The 17,924-nt window shown below is 37.9% G+C and overlaps 1 protein-coding gene across 2 annotated transcripts in view; it reads left to right on the top strand.

The window, feature by feature from the left end:
- The window catches only part of LOC117294431 (UPF0687 protein C20orf27 homolog), a 40,809-nt gene that overhangs the window by 18,115 nt on the left and 4,770 nt on the right, over positions 1 to 17,924 (top strand). Inside the window, exons 3-4 of one of the 2 annotated variants that reach the window (XM_033776826.1) lie at positions 10,641 to 10,769; positions 16,434 to 16,439. In XM_033776826.1, the coding sequence (XP_033632717.1) occupies positions 10,641 to 10,769; positions 16,434 to 16,439 (135 nt within the window). The remainder of the gene's footprint in view (positions 1 to 10,640; positions 10,770 to 16,433; positions 16,440 to 17,924) is intronic. The other variant, XM_033776827.1, reaches the window with a different exon arrangement.

Here is a 17,924-nt window from a genome sequence, read left to right on the forward strand (position 1 = left end):
CAATGTCTTTAAAGCAATTTGTATTCAAGTACAACAATGTTTTCTGTTGGACCAACAGTGGAGATTTCAAGAAATGTGGTTTTAATAACACAATACCCGAACATCGCCCAAAGTGACTCCTGTGGTCACTAAAGACCAATAAATGGGTGAGAGTTTTGGTTGCCACCTCAGCGATAGCAACCAATACAAGTAGTCTGCATTATAAGACTTTAAGATAAATTATTACGGTAATCCAAATGTCGACTGCTGCTTTAATTATGTTGTATTTGACATACAATTCACATAAATCATCTTTCGAGTGCGAACCCTAACCTACAAGAGATTGTGTTTTCAGCGAGGCAGAATGTTTAAGATATGAGCCGATAAGAATTCTGCTAGGGTCCAATTTCATGGAGATGCTCAGAAAAAAAAGTAGTAGAGCATATAAACAACATGCCTACCAGAATAAGGTTACCAGCCAAAATAAAATGTACCCTTTTTGACTGGTATCGTACTCAGCAGAAAATTTCCAAACAATGTTTGCAGCTCTATGAAGTTGAGACTCTTGTCACAGTGGTATGAATTGTTTTTTTTTAGTAAGCTTGGATAAAATCTGCTTATAGAGGATTCGGAAATGCCTTTTAAAATGCCTTTTAAAATTGGCAATACCATTTATCACTAAATAATTATTACTACTTCGTGGTTTCCACAAAGTGACAAATCTACCCAAACACTCAGCTACTATTTTATAGAAAAGAAAACAATTAGATCAAAGTTTTGAGAATAATACATTTCAAATTCAACCTTCTTCTGAGACTGTTTTGACCAACAAAAGACTGCAAAACTACAAAACTGCAAACAACAATTATGAGGTCTGGAGACACTTGTAAAATAAGAGCTGCAGTGAATGCATCAAAATGTGTGCATAAACTCAGGGTTCTCCGTGGTCCGTCAAAATTCTCTGCCAATGGTGCAGCTGGCTCCATGTCGTTCAGTGTTGGGAAGCATCTCTTTTTTTTATATGAAATATGGACCGGTGTAAATAATTAGCTGACTCAAGAAATGACAAGCTGGGCCCACTCGCTGGTCAATAAATTATTCAAGGAAACCGGGTTCACTTAAATTTATGGTATCCGCTCAATTCATCACAGTGTGCTGGAAGGAGCGGTTTGCCAAGTATTTAAATTAGTCATGGCATACTGTTCAAGGGAAGATATATGTTTAGCCTACAGCAGCTTTCAATGGGTAGAAGCATTTTGAGGAACATGTCACTTCGAAGTAATGTGGTTATTTAGGGTTTTTTTGAATAGGTTTTTATGCCCCAAAATTATGATCTGAGAAGCGTAACTGTCAGTACTGTTCTCAGATCGTTTATTCCTATAATAGGTTATTCTTCCTGCGTGGACGTATTCATTCCGAATTTGTTGGCGATATCTCAAAAGCACAACCACCTTTTGAAATGAAATTTTAAAGTTTTATTTTGTGTGTCTACATTTATATAGGATTAAAACAAAAGAGTGGTTCAAAAAACCAGTGGTGTACTTTGCCTTTAATCGTCATGTGATGACCACCTGGCAATAGGGTGATGACCACCTGGCAATCAGGTGATATTGATTGTTGGACTTTCACTTATCGGGCAAGCAGCTGTCACCTGACGCCGCCGCAGGTTTTCTGTTTTTCTTTACGCTGAATACAAATGAAGATAAACTCCTTTAAGGGCTCACTGTTAACAAGAAGATAAGACGTAGCAATTAGTACGCAACATATGGTTGTATTTCAGTGTAGTCTGTTATTCATACTTTGCGTTTTATGGTTGATGTAGAGATTGACAAACGCTGTTGACAACCATATTTGTTTCAAGTTGATTGATGACTTCTCTGAGACTTAAGTCAAAATAGAGTGAGCATATAAATTACGAAAGAATAGAATTGGCCATTCCCTGGCATCTGAAAGCATTCAATTCTATGCAACAAGGTTTTTATTCCCTTTCATTATTTTCTTGCAACTTTGATGACCAATTGAGCCCAAATGTTATTTTGTGCATATTATGTCAGGATAGACCAAGTGAAGATATCGGCACCCTGCCTTTAAACCAAGTGGTTTCAGCACACCTGTCATGCAATATTATAATGCCTGAATTCGTGTATGTATCCTGGCCGTGTCATTGATATCCTTGAGCAAGAATCGATTATTCTGCCTGTTTATTTGTTTGTTTAGATGATCTTCCCATCATGGGAACGTGCTAGACTCCCACAAGGAGATATGAACACCAAGCTGGTAACTGCCAGTCTCTCTCATACCATAGAGCTAGGCATTGCTCTAAGCTCATACAAACATTGATTGAACATCTATGATTATGAATTGCACAGATCAAGCAATTACAACCAGTAACTAAACAACAATACTTTTGCTCAGTCATTATTAATCAGGATCAGTGCATTGGAACAGACAATCTTTGCTATTTGGAAAAGACCTTTCTCTTGCTAGAAAAAGAAAGGTTTGTCAGGTCTGGGGGGATTGTAATTAATGATAAATGTTATGGAAATTCCAGATTAGTTTTTTTTCCAACTTGGCATCTGGTACAAGCCTTGAAGCGATTCTGATTGCCTAATGTCCTCGTTACATGCACACCTTGAGAAATTAATTTGCTGTTAATTGAATTTGCTTGACTGCACCATATGCTGGCACAACACCCCGGCAAGCGTGCACATATAAGTAAATGTTCATCATTATTAAATAGATTTATAATGGTTGTCATTTCCTTATTGTCCATTTTTTTTTTATTAAAACTCTTTATTTTTATGTAAATATTATTTATAATAGCCAAGGAACAGTCTTGATAATATCATTAAACTTTGCATCAGGAAATTCAGGCCTGAAATTTCATCTTTGAGAAGCAATTATCCCTTTCCAATACTTTGACTTCTTAATTGAGGCAATAAAAAGATGGAGCTTAATTATATTATCAAATTTCTCTCTAGCTCATATTCGGTTATTGCAGGTAATGCGTGAAGGGTTTATAGCATTGCAATATCTCCTGTGGGTGTTATTTATTCTCATTCCATGCAAACGACATCAATGATTGACGACGTAGCTGAGTGGAATTACATACATGTCTCTTCCCATAAGTCCATTAGGGCATCAGGGGTCCTGTCCCAGGGTGGTCCTAGAAATGAACTCCCTTCAAGCCTCCCTGTCCAGTGCAGTCGTTGTTAGATCATGCAGGCATATGTGCCTCGTTTTTGAAAGGGCAACTGCACCAAGATAAACATTTTTTTCTGTGGTAAAGGGCACCCTAAAAGGAAATTGAAAATTTCTACTGGAGCATTTCAAGAACACCAAGGCAATGAGCAAGGGGCATAGAGGCAATTGCCTTCTTAGCCTCTGTGAAATATCAGGCCTTGATCACGCATGCTACTCCATGTAAAGGCAGGGTACACTTTTGGTATAAAGACCAGTATCTTCACTTGGTGTATCCCAACATGCATAACAAACCTGTGAAAATTTAGGCTCAATTGGCAATCGAAGTTGCAAGAAAATACGGAAATGAAAATATCCTTGGCTCCTGGTTTGATTGGCTGTATATTGCTCCACAGCACCTTAAACAATCTTCCACAGCAATCTTCAAGAACGTAGCTCCTCATACCATGCAACAACAAAAAACCAATGCTGAAGTGCCCGAGTGACGGCCTGTAAAAGAAACCACTAATTCTGTAGTATAATTATTATTACGATTTTATTTATTTCGTGACAAATACACATGTGGTGTACTAATGGGAAATCTTTGCTTTGGTGAGGAGAAAAACCAGAACGCAAATGATGCGAAGCAATTGTAGAACCGCCGTGAAATTACACAATGCAATCAGTTGGAACAGGATATATCATTCCATAAAAGAGATTGGGAGAAATGCAATGACATGAATGAATGAATCCAACATTTGTCTGCCTCACGTCACTCACAAATTATATTTACAAATGCAGGACACATTGTGCAGGCCTGTACATATTTGCACCAAGGCATATAGGGCACCAAGGCATTTTTTCCTTGGTTAAGGGCACCCTATGAGGAAAATGTAAATTTCTGCTGTCAGAGCATTTCAAGGGCACCAAGGCAATGGCCAGGGCAAAGTATGAGGCCTGCACAAGTTCATTGCGAAATGTGACAACAGATTTATCTGCTAACTAGCAGAAACTATAACTAGGTATTTCATGTCCGTTTGGTTGACAAGCAAAACTTACTTGTTTTCATCACATTTGAAAGCTTAAAGAAAGACTGTTGCCTGTGGGGTACATAAAATTATGAACTGTAACCCAGTTACTACACACCTACTCTAGCTTGCCGTCACATCACAAAGGGTGCTGTAATTTGGATATTGTGAAGTCACGGCCAGCGTGCGCATTTACAGTAACTAGGTTAGAGTTTACAATTTCGTGAACAGCCATTACATGTAGGTCTACTATGATCATGATGACTGTCCCTCTTTAAGTTTACAACTTGTTGGCGCCATAATTATTTTAAGAGATTCTTCTGAGACCCATTTGATACATTACTTTTAAAATAAGTAAAATAATTAAATAAAAAGACTGCCATCTGCCATTTACAGTGATAACACACTTAATTACAAATATAACTAAGGCATTGAAAATAAGCAGTCAATTTATCTAGGGATCCGTAAAGGGTTAAACTAGGACATTAGCTTAACCCTTAATGGACAATAGTGGCCACAAACGGCTTTTACCAAAATGCCAATGGCGGCCGCAAACGGCTTCGTATCAAAATGAGCAGCTGTGAACGGCTTGTACAAAAAAGCTGCAAACCATAGCAAATTTTGACCTACTTTGGCTTAAAGAACAGGTATCGGACCAAATTTACTTTTTCCATTTACCGGAATGTACAATTCTAAACCATGTATTTCTGTTACATACATTGTATTAATTTTTTCCTGAGAATAATAATGGAGCAAAATATTTCTAAGATTAGCAATGTCTAGGTGACGGTTATACAGAAATTAACAGTCTCTTTAAAGGGTTAAACATCACAGCTATAAATAAGAAGCAGAATTGTCCTACTTATTTGATTGAAACTCAAACTTTAATAAGGAAATGTGAGAATAGACTGAAAAGCAACAATCAGTATTATGGAATTCCTTTTCTGTCATCCAACCTTCCATATCTTTGTTCGGTCTCGTTAACACATTCCCTATTCTCCTACAATGTCCCAGTCGGCAATACAACACCTCACCATGGAATGCAATTTGTATCTTGCCCTTCCCTAGCGATAATCAGAATCCTGTAAGTTTTATGGTTTAACAACTTATCATCCACCTCCTTATTCATATCAGAAGAAGGGAATAACACCAAAACAAAAATGATCCCAACATCAGATAGAGTGGATTTTGATTTTTCCGAGAAGTGTTGTTATTTTGTCGCACCTTGATGATGCGGAGAGAGTATCAGGAGCTTGTTACTGAGTTACAAGCTACCCCTGGATGCAGGGATACAAAGGAGACGAGGGGGGGAGGAGAGAAAAAAATAGGCCAAGATGAGAACGGGGAATATGAAATGAAGATTGTCCTCACTGCCGAGTGTGTTTTACATGCTTCACCGGAGGCTAGAAGCAAGAGTGTTGGGGAGGAGGATAAAAGGATGTTGCTAGGGTGGGTATCCGGTTCTGTTTGTCCGTCTCGAGCAAGAGTGCCAGCGAAGCTTTGTCTACACACTGTGTGGATCCTTTCGCCCTGCCTGATGGCAATCGACAATGGGGAAGGCAGCAATTAATGGTCAGGCAATGGCATGCTTGCTTTGCAGGTTGCCTAGCGTTTGCATCTATTTATTGGCTCGTTTCACCTGTGTGGCATCGATAATTTCTAGTCTTGTTAAATGCAAACAAGCATAAATTATGATTTAATTAATTTGTTCATTATGTTGATAATGTGAAATTAACCAAGCGAATTTGATGCACATTTCACATTGTTTGCATTGGCTCGTTTCCCCCTGTGTGGCACCGTCAATTCCTATTGTTGTTGAGTGTAAACAAATTATGCATATCATGTGAAATCGTCGATGACGGGTTGTTCATTGTTCTCATTTGACTGAACAGAATTAAGGCGCTGTTTAAATTGGCGGCTACAGCTAACTTTCCACGCCATTTTTGCGTTGGATGTGCTGAGCATTACCCTTAGCAACAGTCATAGCCGTAGTTGTAGCCGCCAATTTGGATACTACCTCACTAAGATTTTGTTAACGTTGAGTTCCCTGTATGCATCAACAGGAAAGAAACCTGATGAGAGATGTATGCATAGGTTGTCTGGCTATTCCCCTTTAACATAAATTTTGAGATAATAATGGATTTGAATATAACAGCAAAATATTTTGAGTCTGAGCCAAGATTAACGTTTGTTAGAATTAGTAATATTGATCAGAACAGTGGAACAACATTTGCCTTCACTTGTGCACGGATGAAGATGTCAGCTTTTACATGGAAATTGTTGTGATGTTTTTCTGATTGGTAACACATCCTGAGCCTTTAGAAGGGAAGGTATACATTTCGTTATCACTCCTAAAATAAATGGCAATAAATATTAAAAATATCAGTTTGTGTCCCCTCAAAAATAAATCTAAGAAGCGTTACTGTCAGATATGTTTCTTAGAATGTTTATTGCAATTATGGATTATTCTTCCTGTGTGGATATAACGGCTCCGGGTTTTCGACAATATCTCTAAAATGCTACCACCTTTTGAACTAAAATTTGCAAAAGCTGGTTGAAGTACTCAGAAAATGTATGTGTGCAACGAGCTGAGTAAATAAGAATGCAAAAGATGAAATGTCACAGTGTAAAGATGATACTTGCCAATTCTTTTAATGTAAACACCTCATCACCTTTGAGCGATGAATGTTTCATTCATTTCAAACCAGACACACTGGCTCTCTCTTGAAAAAAACCTCTCTCATAAAAACCTAAGAGGGCGAACAAAAAACACACTGACAGAGGAAATGTAGAGACTTCCTCGTCGGGCATTCCGGAGCTCGGGAAATGATAAATGAAATGCTGTATTTTAAGATGTCTATGGAATCCCTCCCTCGAGAACTAATTAAAATAATTGTAGATATCAATCTTGGTAGGCGTTGTGGTTTCTTGTTTGTTATTGATGGTGGCGTTGCAGACCGCAGGTAACAGGAGGATGGTTCTTTTTGTTTGTTTTCTTGATGACACAGTACTGTACTTTTAGTTTGTAAATCACATTTTATTTGAAGATGTGTTGTTTCAACAGTAATGGTTTTCCCGTTCTACAATAACCAGAATTTATAGAGGGGCTTGTGAAATGAGTCTCTGTTTTTGGGTAGTGTTTGTTCTGAAGAAAAAAAAACACTGCTCAAAAAGAGATATTCACATGGTGTTACCACAAACCTCCCTTAGTTAATCTTTTTAGCTTATACCATCAGGTTTCATCATTTCTTCTGTGCACTTTCATGGCTTACTGTTTGTGGGAGGAGTGATGAGGCTTTTCCCAGGAGAGGTAATGAAGAGGATTAGTGTGCTGAACTCTGTAATTGCTTATGGAATTACCTACTTTAAACTATTCATTACAGTCATGGGATTTGGCGCTGTCTGCTTCTCAGACATTTCAGTTTTGAGTTGTCGCTAGAAGTAGAAAATAAGTAATGTCTTGTTTCCCCAGCAAAATGAAACATTTGGGATTTGGTTATTAAAATGGAACTGTACTCAAAAGAGCTGTAATTGAATTGTACCCTGTTTTTGCTTTTACAATTTACGTTGTAAGGGCCATACCCTATAAATTGGCAGCTAGAGCTCTGGCTATGGCTTGTCATGGGTTGATGTATAGGACATCCTTATGAACACGAGATAGCAACAGCCATAGTCGGAGTCAGATATGACCTAATTCAAGATGACCCGACATCAACTTGATTTTATGCATTCGAGGAGGAATTAACATAGACTAAGTCAGAATTTACGGCTAGAGCTATGGTTAAATTTCCAAGTCATCGTTCATTGAAGTATTGAATATTCTCAGCAACACCCTTAGCAACAGTCGTAGCCGTAGCTGTAGCTGCCAATTTGATATAGCCTATCCCTTGTTGACAGACAGACTCTTGCCATTTCAAGAGTGAAGTATCAAGCCTGTCCATGTATAAAGTAATGAATAAAGACAGTGGACACTATTGGTAATTGTCAAAGATTAGTCTTCACAGTTGGTGTATCTCAACATATGCATAAAATAACAAACCTGTGAAAATTTGAGCTCAATCGGTCGTCGAAGTTGCGAGATAATAATGAAAGAAAAAACACCATTGTCAAACGAAGTTGTGTGCTTTCTGACGCTTGATTTCGAGACCTCAAATTCTAAACTTGAGGTCGAAATCAAATTCGCAGAAAATTACTTCTTTCTCTAAAACTATGGCACTTCGGAGATAGCTGTTTCTCACAATGTTTTATACTATCAACCTCTCCCTATTGTAATCAAGAAAGGTTTTATGATGATAATTATTTTGAGTAATTACCAATAGTGTCCACTGCCTTTAAGTAATAACAATATTTCTCAACTTGAGGTTTGTAACTCCTGTTCAGAAGGCCATGGAGGTTCTGCACATGTGTCGATCATTCAACTGTTTTCGTTGGCGAACGAGCCTGTTTATAATCAAATGACGATTGCCATCTCTCTAGCATTGAGTGGGTTTTAATCTGATCATTTTTGTGAATGTTTCTGAGAAAGCCTCCGTCACACGACGGGCCAGATTGTTTTTCTGTCCTAATCATATTCATCTTACCGTAGCGGCAGCTGAAATATTGAGCTTTCCGTAGAAGGTGTGTTCCATCGAATGAAAATGAGATCCTCTTAAAAATGTTTTTTTCGTCTGTTGAGATTACAGAAATGCAGACACAGAGCTTTGGGGTGTTATGGCCGAGCGGTGGTTTAGACATTGGAGTGTGGGTTCGAATCCAAGGTGGATTTACTGTGCAGTGCTTTACTATAATTGCTTCTCGGACAAGCCCCCATTCCCACAAAGCCGGGTTATCCCAAATACCAAAAATCAAAACTAAAGAAAACTGTTCCTCCAAGCACACCACAAAATTACAAATAAACACTTACTTTTGAATTAATGCGTTTTACGCTAACTTATTTATTTACAATTGAATATTTACACTTGGACCAACTTAACAAAGGAAAATAAAGTACGAATAAATTATTAAATTACGATGTCGCAAATCAGTTAACAATAATCTGTCAAAGTCTTGACGACTACTGCGTCCAAAAATTACTCTTCTGGCTTCCACCACCCACTGCCTACAATATAAATTCATTTCAAGTTTACATCACCAATCCTTCTCGTCATTAGGTTCCGGGAGTCTCTCCCTGTCAGCCGGGTGTTCCGGGTGTAGCGACGTGTCTCCCCACGCACCCACCTCCACGGTACCCTCTCAAGGCCGATGTATCGTAATCTCTACTCCATACTGGGAGCCCTGAAGTAAACCCAGAGGCTTAAATGCAAGAGTTGATGTTGATATTTTGTTTGAAAAAGCATTCACGGCAGCTCAGACTGAATACAGAGTCTGTTAACCTCCTGGCATGTCACATCTGAGGCACGGTTAAACAAAACTTAAAAGTAAGGTTTGCAATGACAGCATCATAAGAAATTTCTTTTGTTGGTAGTGGTGGCTCTGAGAAGAGCCGGTTGGCTGCTTAACATTTTCATCATTATTCTTTGACTGGAGAATGCTGGACACTGCTGTATAATATATCAACAATTGAAGAAGTAAAACAAGGAAAAAGAAAATATTCATTTGGGAGCCACAGTGCTGACTGCTGACAGTGTAACAAGCTTTGATTTCCAGTTCCACTTGCGCAACTGTGTTTCTCCTGGGGTATTTGTACATGTACAGGTAATAAATGGATGTAAATGCCGTAGGAAAAAAACAATTGCCAAGATTGATCTTTTGAAATCAGTTGACAGCGACGAGAGAAGTGAAACATGATAACTCTGAAGGAATCAAAATTGGATTGAGTTCATTTTTTGGTCAACTTGGAATTGGAAATTCCTCATTCAATCAAGTGCTCTCCACTATACTGCAGTACCTTAAAAAGGCTAAATATAAATTGAGCCATCATCAAGTAAAATGCTAGTGTTTTATTAGACTCTTGTAGCTCCCTGTGTGTAGCTGTGACTTGGCATTAAGGGAAGGCAATTTGTGCCCGACATTGTAGCATCAGTTAGGAATCTGAAGATGCACACAGAATAAGTACTTGTACAGAAATTGGATGCATCAAATTAATTTTACCAAGGGAAGCTGCATTAATGTTACATCATTTGTATTTTTATTATTATTGTTAAACAAAGGTGCTTGCTAAGTGAACCATAAAATAGTATGAAAGGGCAAGATCAACAGCTTCTGATTATAAAAGAAACATTGCATAGTAAAATATGTTGACATCAAAGTTTTGTGCACAATGAATGCAAATATTGAGCAGCAAATGATGATTTTTGAGTAGCAACTGTTACATTTTGTGGAGCATATTTTGCGGGGCTATGCAAGGTAAAATTATTTGCTGTCTTTTTCCTTTTATCAGTCCTGTATAATATCTTTAACTACAATTAAGTTTATTAACAATGACTGTAATTTTCCTTTCTTGTTTTTCTATAGGTGAAGGACATGATATCATCCTAACGCTTATTCACCACAGGGATGGGGTCCTGTCCGAAGATTTGGAACTCGTCAGCCAGAGCGAACCTAGCAAAAAAGTCAAACTCGTCCTCCACTGCCGATTGATAAGTAAGTAGGACCATAGTCCATCAGGTCACTCATTTATCATTGCTCTTTGAGATTTATTTGATGACTTTTGTGCTCATCAGCCCAAATCCCAAACCTACTGCCGCAGAAATGTTGTTGTGGGTGCGCATTTGCAAGATGTCGCTGCCATGGTTCATCAGAGCCCAATTTAAACGCTCTGCTTATCGCCGAATTCTACGCCTACGATCACCAACCACTTACCATAATCTTTGGCATACATGTATAAGCAGTGGCTTACATTTTGGTTTTGGCCCTAAGAAAAACTTCTGCGACCTAAACGCTATAGTGTTATAGACTCAGAACCAGCGTTTACTTTTTGTTTAAAGAAAGATCTTTTTAAAAACCTCCAATCAAAGCAACACTCTTGCTCTTAAACGAAACATAAAAATGGCAAAACATGGCCTGTTTGATGTGATCATTTTGATAAAAATTTTGTTGAAAAACCCAGCACATCTTTCAAGCGGAGGTGTCATGAAACTTGTTGCCCTATACCATGCTCGTCTCAATTGAGACTTTCGCTGGTGACCGCTTGTACCAATCTTCATGCAAGCTTTTCTTGGGCTTCACTGATGCTTTTCATCAAATCTAAGGATGTGCTGAAAAAGACTGGTGTATGTAACAAACATTTACACAGCAGTTGGTCACACTGTTCCTTCAGCGTTATTCAAACTTGACTCTTGATGCCTAGGATGAGGACACCCGCTTTTATTCATGCAGATATTTGATCCTGGGCTTCAACGGGTGTTTCAGTGGCTCAAGTGTCTGTGAGAGGTGGTCTTGAATGCTCAACATTCCCAATGTTGCTTCCTGGCTGTGGCTTGTGCATTCACCTCTCGACTTTGGATCTAATAATGCCTTCATGCCAAACTTAAAACTTTCCCACAGTACAACTTGAAGTTCCACATTGCAAATAATCTGTAGCAAAATACAGACTGTACATAACACTTTGCAGACTAAAAATCCAGAAAAGAGAAATGGGGTTCAAACAAATGTGTATCTTAGAAACTTGTATTCCAATTACGGATTGTTCTTCCTACTGCGGACATGTACACTCAAGATTTTGTTGAAATCTCAAAAATGCTAACATGCTTTGAATTGAAATTTTCACTGGTATAGTTTCAGTAATTAATTACAGATTTATATAGGATTAAAACAATCAAATGGTTCCAATAACCAAAGGTACAATGTATACTTCACCATAAGACTGTCAGAGACTTGAAATTCTACAAACTCAATGTTTCAGTACAGAGCTCAGTGTACCTTTCAATTGAAGATTCTATTTTCCTTTCCAAGTTCACAGTGTACATGTTTTGAGCTTGTTCATAAATGTACAAAACAAATCAGAGCTTCCTGTTCCCTCTCCCCTTAAGGGGATACAAATCACACAAATACCACAACAGGATTTGCACCCGATGGTGCATTAGACATGTCTCACATTCATGCAGGCTGACACAACATTTGGCAAGAAATTGCGCATTATTGTATGCCGGAATCCTCCATGGGGATCTGCGGAAGCTACGAGCATGAAAGTTACCCCTGCTTTATCGGGGGAGAAGGAGAGTGTTGTGTCGCCAATAAAAACACTCATCCAGTGTCACTGTGGCATGTAACGCAGCTCGGCGTTGAACATGACAAGGGGACCCTCTTAGATGGTGTTCGGGGATTCTTAAGTGATATGCAGCCATGGCAGCGTGTCGGTTGTTATTCTGAAAACTACTCCACAACAGTAAAAAAAAAAATATATATATATATATATATTCTTAGTGTAGAAATGTATCTGGGCTATGCAAGCGATTGGTCTGGAATTATTCACGCTTACAACTATTCAAGCAAAGTTTCCCCAAATCTATGGGAAACATTTGAAGGGGTACTATGGCCAAGATCATGGGAAGCAGTAGCCGTGACCTCCGCGGCCTTCTTTTAATTCCAGGCCTGTAAAACAGACAACAAAACCATTGCATTCAATCAAATCCCATCAATTTTTCCAGAGTCTGTAAACTTCCTGAATCGTATTTTATCTGGAGAGCTGAAGGGTCTAGAACAAAGGGAACCCAGACCTGCCGACCATTTTCAGGAATTCCCGCATCTGTACATTTTCATACTTGGTGATTCACTAGTATCGTCAGGCCCATGCTCCAAGGCATTGTGGACGATTCCTTGCCTTCAAGGACTGAAAGGCATAAACATACATCAGCTTGGAACATAATTTATAAACACAGAAAGCAAAGTCATTGGCTATTAACTAGAATGATGGAAGAGGCGTACAAACAGTCTCCTTAAAACAACAGAAAGATTTACCCCAAACTCCTCTCCATACAAAATGTCACTTGTGATTTGTTTACCACAGATTTAACTCCCCCACAGTCAAATACAAACTGACTGTGATGAGAACCGGTTTTCTAGCATCCCGGAATATAAGACTGAAGTGTACCGACCAGACAAATTGTGGCTTATATCGCAGGTGTTCAAGTACAAACATGTTCAATGTAGCTTTGCTACAAGATCAATGTTTGCTGATTAAATTTCAGGAAACATTCCCCCCCCCCCTCCAAAAAACAAAATAACAAAAATAAAAAAATAAAATGAAAAAATTGTGACACGAAACGCACTTAAAAGCTCCAAAGCCAACAGACGCTTTTTATAGACGCATGTTTTCTTTTTAAGCTGACAACTATGACAAGCCTTAATTACTGTTCACAGTCCATTCCCTTCCCGGGTTCCTGACATTTTGAGAAAAGAACCAGGGGCTACGGGCTAGCTATAGTTTTTTAACTTTCCTTCTCAAGTGTTTTCTGCTCAAACTGTCGCGGGGAATGTTTTTGTCTTCAGCTTGACATTTACAAAGCCGTTTGGTGTTTTTGTCATCTCTCTCTCTCCCTCCATCCCCCCCCCCCCCCACAACAGTCTGAGGCAGTATTTGGAATGCGGGGGTGTAAATTCCATTGCAACAATACAATAAGTACATATGTGTTTGTTATTTTAAGAGGGTGTTGATCTTTAAGGGGAGGGGTGCATTTGATAATAAATGTTATTCTCTATTTATGAAATCCAATAAAAAATTGTGCAGCAAAGAATCGCCAACAAAAGTTTTTAATTGTTTTTGTTTTAATTATTGCTGATGAAAAATCTCTAGTTTTGATTTTTTTTTTTAATTACCTCGTGCTGTGTTGGCGAAGCAGTCAAGTGTACTGGACTCAAGCTCTGATGTTTCTTATTAAGCCATTAGTCCCTTGTGTTAGTGTAATGCACAAGTCGCTACGAGAAGGCGTTGTTAATATCATTATCATGGTAATATGTACTCTGCACCATCTGTGTTTGCTGAACCAGCTGGTAAGAAAAATACTCATTGCAGTTATTTGGAACCTAAATTTGGACTGATTTTATTTTAGAATTAACATAACAGGGATCTACCCTTTGTTATACAGCGCTTTGCACCATTAAGTCATGATAGGTTAATTAGACTATCATGCAAGAGATGAGATTTAGGCTGTGATTGCATGCAGCACATTCAAACAGCTGTTTTAATGTCGACTAGGTTCATCATTCGCAATCTTATATACTCTCTCTCCGTGAGTTTCTCTTGTGGGGCACAGTCTACTCTATGCCAACAACGATTGAACCCAATAGTGCCTTGAAACATGGAGCCTGGTCGACTGTCGACTCCCAGGAGAAAGGCCTGTACTGTGGTGAATCAATTCTGTGCCAGACATTGAAGTTTGAGTCAGTACTGTAAACTGAATTAGATCAACAATTCAGAGCATATTATTATAATCAGTGCGATTAATGAAAAAATCATTGAAACCTTTGATCTAGAAGAAATATATACACCCCTTTATTCCATTATTCCACTTGTGTATTGCCTTACAGGTTAAGGCAGGGGTAAGGTACTAATCAAAGGAAGAAGCAATTAAAATCAAGGTCTGGTAACCTGACACTCACACCATACTCATACAGAAGTGACCACAGGAAATCACAAGTCTGAATTTCTGGATGATTCATGTGACTTTATTATTTGGGATTGTTTCTCAAAGGAAACGTGTACCTTTGGTGTTCGGACAGTTTGATCGTTTTAATCCTATACAATAAAACTAGAGGTATCACTGCAAATTTTGAGCAGTTTATTCCGCGTAGGAGGAAAGATTTGTAGTAAGAATATTCAATCCGACAGATTTTGGGGGATAAAAACTGTTATCTTTTTCCATAACCACATTACTTCTAAGTGAAATGATTCTCAAAATGCTTTACTTCTCACTAAGTGAATTTTTATTGCAATTAATTTTCAGGAGTGGTTACCAAAAATATACCTTCCCTTGATAATTTCCAAGTACTTGTAAAGAAACAAATTGCAACATGGCATTGAATCACCAGTGACGTAGCTGTAGACTTTGCGTTGCGCAGCCATATATATTTCTCTCCAATCTGGCCAAATGTAACTAAACTGAGGTTGGAAGACAAAATAGTCTGGGTTTTTTTTAATTTATTTTTTATTGTTTATACAGTGCAATGAATATAAGCATTCATAACTGGTATTGGATAAAGGAAACATGACCAAGGTGTCGCAACAGTTGGTTCAACTCCTGCGAAACAGTTGCTGCACAAACAGCCATGTGACTTCAAAATTCGCTTTGATTTCTTATTCGTAGGAAGTATGACCCGGGCTTAATCCCTGCGGTAGTGTGAGTAATGACAAGATTTGATGCAAAGTGCAAGGGTAGATTAAACCTGTACTGTTCAAATTCAGGAAGGTCACCCTGAAGTAAAGGGGATTCTCTCCTCAAGTTATGTCAGATTGTATTTTCTTCCCCGTCTTTAAAAGCCCAAAGTACACGTATATCCCTTGCTCTATATGGTGGTTCAAGGCACAGCTGCAATATTACTTTAATGTAAGAAAAAAGATTATTACGTGAACCTTAAATATGTGTATCAACGTCGTTGATATTGCATTATCACCAGGCGCCATTAAGTGAATTGGTCATGCTTGCATGGGCAGCAGACAAGTTAGTGAAACTGTATCCACATTGGCCAGGGTGTAATGTGTTAATCCGGTGTGGACTTCATTGCCTCTGATTTGATTTATGAAAACTACTTGAGGCAAACAGGAGTTTTAGCAGATGTGGTTTGATAATCAAGGCAATTTATAAAAAGCCTCATTTGGTTTTTATGGGGACACCAGCGTATACTACTGAAGAAGGTTGAAAGTGTTTTACTTGTGTATTTGATTAGACCCCTTGCATCACTATAACCAAAACAGCGCCCTCAAGCTCATACATAAATCTGGGAACATGGTTGCCAACACTTTTGAGGAGACTTTTTGAGTTGAAAAACTTCAAGGAATAAATTGATATAGTGTGCTCTTTATTTCTGGCTATGGAAAGTCCTTTTTGTACTATATATCTCTGCACTGTAGTTTTAACATAGATTTATTACCAAGTACCTGTAGACAACCTAGACTAAAAACACAATTCTTTTGCAAATTGTTTGTAAAATGTCTCTTTCTTTTACTTCCTTTCTAACACATTTTTTGTATCCCCTTTATCGATGTACTTTTGCTCAAGCCTTTTTCTGTCTTTTCGTTATTTTTGTGGCTTATTTTGGAGTTTTTCCCAGGTCGGTGTATGAACTCTCAGCAATTCTTTCCTGTTTTAGACCCAGGTAGGTTGTACGTTGATGTGTGTAGAATCTAGGTGTAGGTTCTTCATTCATTATGCGTGTGGCATGCACTCTTGAATCTGCGACTAGAAATTTCTCGCAATTGAAGAAATTTAGGAGAAGAGTGACAAGCTATTAGTGTTCTTATTTTCAAGAAGTTTGTCCTTTTTGTCTTTTACATTCTTTTTTTGTGTGTTTTAAAATAAAGATATAGGACAACCTATTTTATGTGTACATTTTTCTTTCCCTCTTTTTTTATTTTGTATTTTTGTCGTTTTTTCGAAAGCTTTCACCATGAAGCTACTTTGAAATTGGGCCCAAATTATTTTAAGTGTTGCTGAGAATAACAAAAGTTGCAATTGTTTCTGTGAAAGGGGGGTGGCACACGTTTGCTCTTTGAAGCAGATGTTGTGTATGATTTTTGTTTTTTATTACCCAGTGTTTTCGGTTATCTTTTTATTAATTTATAAATTTGTCAAATTTGTTTTGACAAAGGATATTTAAAGGGGAAAATGTTAAGTGTGTAGACTGTTTTTTTTTTAAACGTTATTGCACGGCTAGCTTAATCCATGTATTCTTACAGGGTATCTTAGGAGAACAGCCCGTACCTGATTTGTCTGTGCATATATGCTTAAATGTAAAAATAAGAATAATATGCACTCTTTACAATTTGGTGTGCTTTTTCTTTGTACTTTGCATACAAGTAAGCTTGCTGGTTTGGCTAGAGTTTGTAGTACTTCTTAAAGTAATTTAGTCTACATGTACATTGTAACTGCAGCAATTTTGTTATAGAATTAAACTTGGCTGACGACATTACTATACTGTGAATGCTTTGTTGTTCAATTTTGTCATGAAATACGTCTGGTTGTTGAGACCGATGAGTTTACAATGATCATGACCTGTTTTTGTTTTCTTTCCATAAAGCGCATGGCTTCTGTTTTTCATATTTTCACTATTATTGTATACTTTGTAAACATATTTACAAGAATTGAAACTGTTTGTGTTTGATCATGGAGCTACCCATGCTTTTATCATAATTGATTTCGGAAATGTTCAATTATCCCATTCACCATTTCTATTTAAAAGCATGGTGTACTTTAGTAACTTCCTTTTTTAAAGATCTTTTAAGCAAATACTATCAGGCGGCAGTCAATGGAAACAAATACCGTACACTTGAAATGCACAACCACTGTTAATGCATCATGCATTTCAAACAGTGTTCCTGCTTTTAGAATCACCATGGTGCCATGAAAAAAACAGCAGCTCCATTTAAGCAACTAGCATGCAACATACATTTCGTAAGATTGAACAGTCCGGAAAGGGTAGCTACAAGGGTTCCATGCCTGATTATGTGTGTTTCTAACCCATGCATTGGATTGAATCTGAAGTTTGCTGTGTGGGTGTCCATTTTAACATGAAAGTTTAGAGTAATGTTGATAAAAGGTCATAATTGCCTTAGTTTTTAACACCAGCATTCAGAGCAAGGAT

Source organism: Asterias rubens, chromosome 9 (assembly GCF_902459465.1).
Source record: "Asterias rubens chromosome 9, eAstRub1.3, whole genome shotgun sequence".
In the NCBI taxonomy this organism is placed as follows: domain Eukaryota; kingdom Metazoa; phylum Echinodermata; class Asteroidea; order Forcipulatida; family Asteriidae; genus Asterias; species Asterias rubens.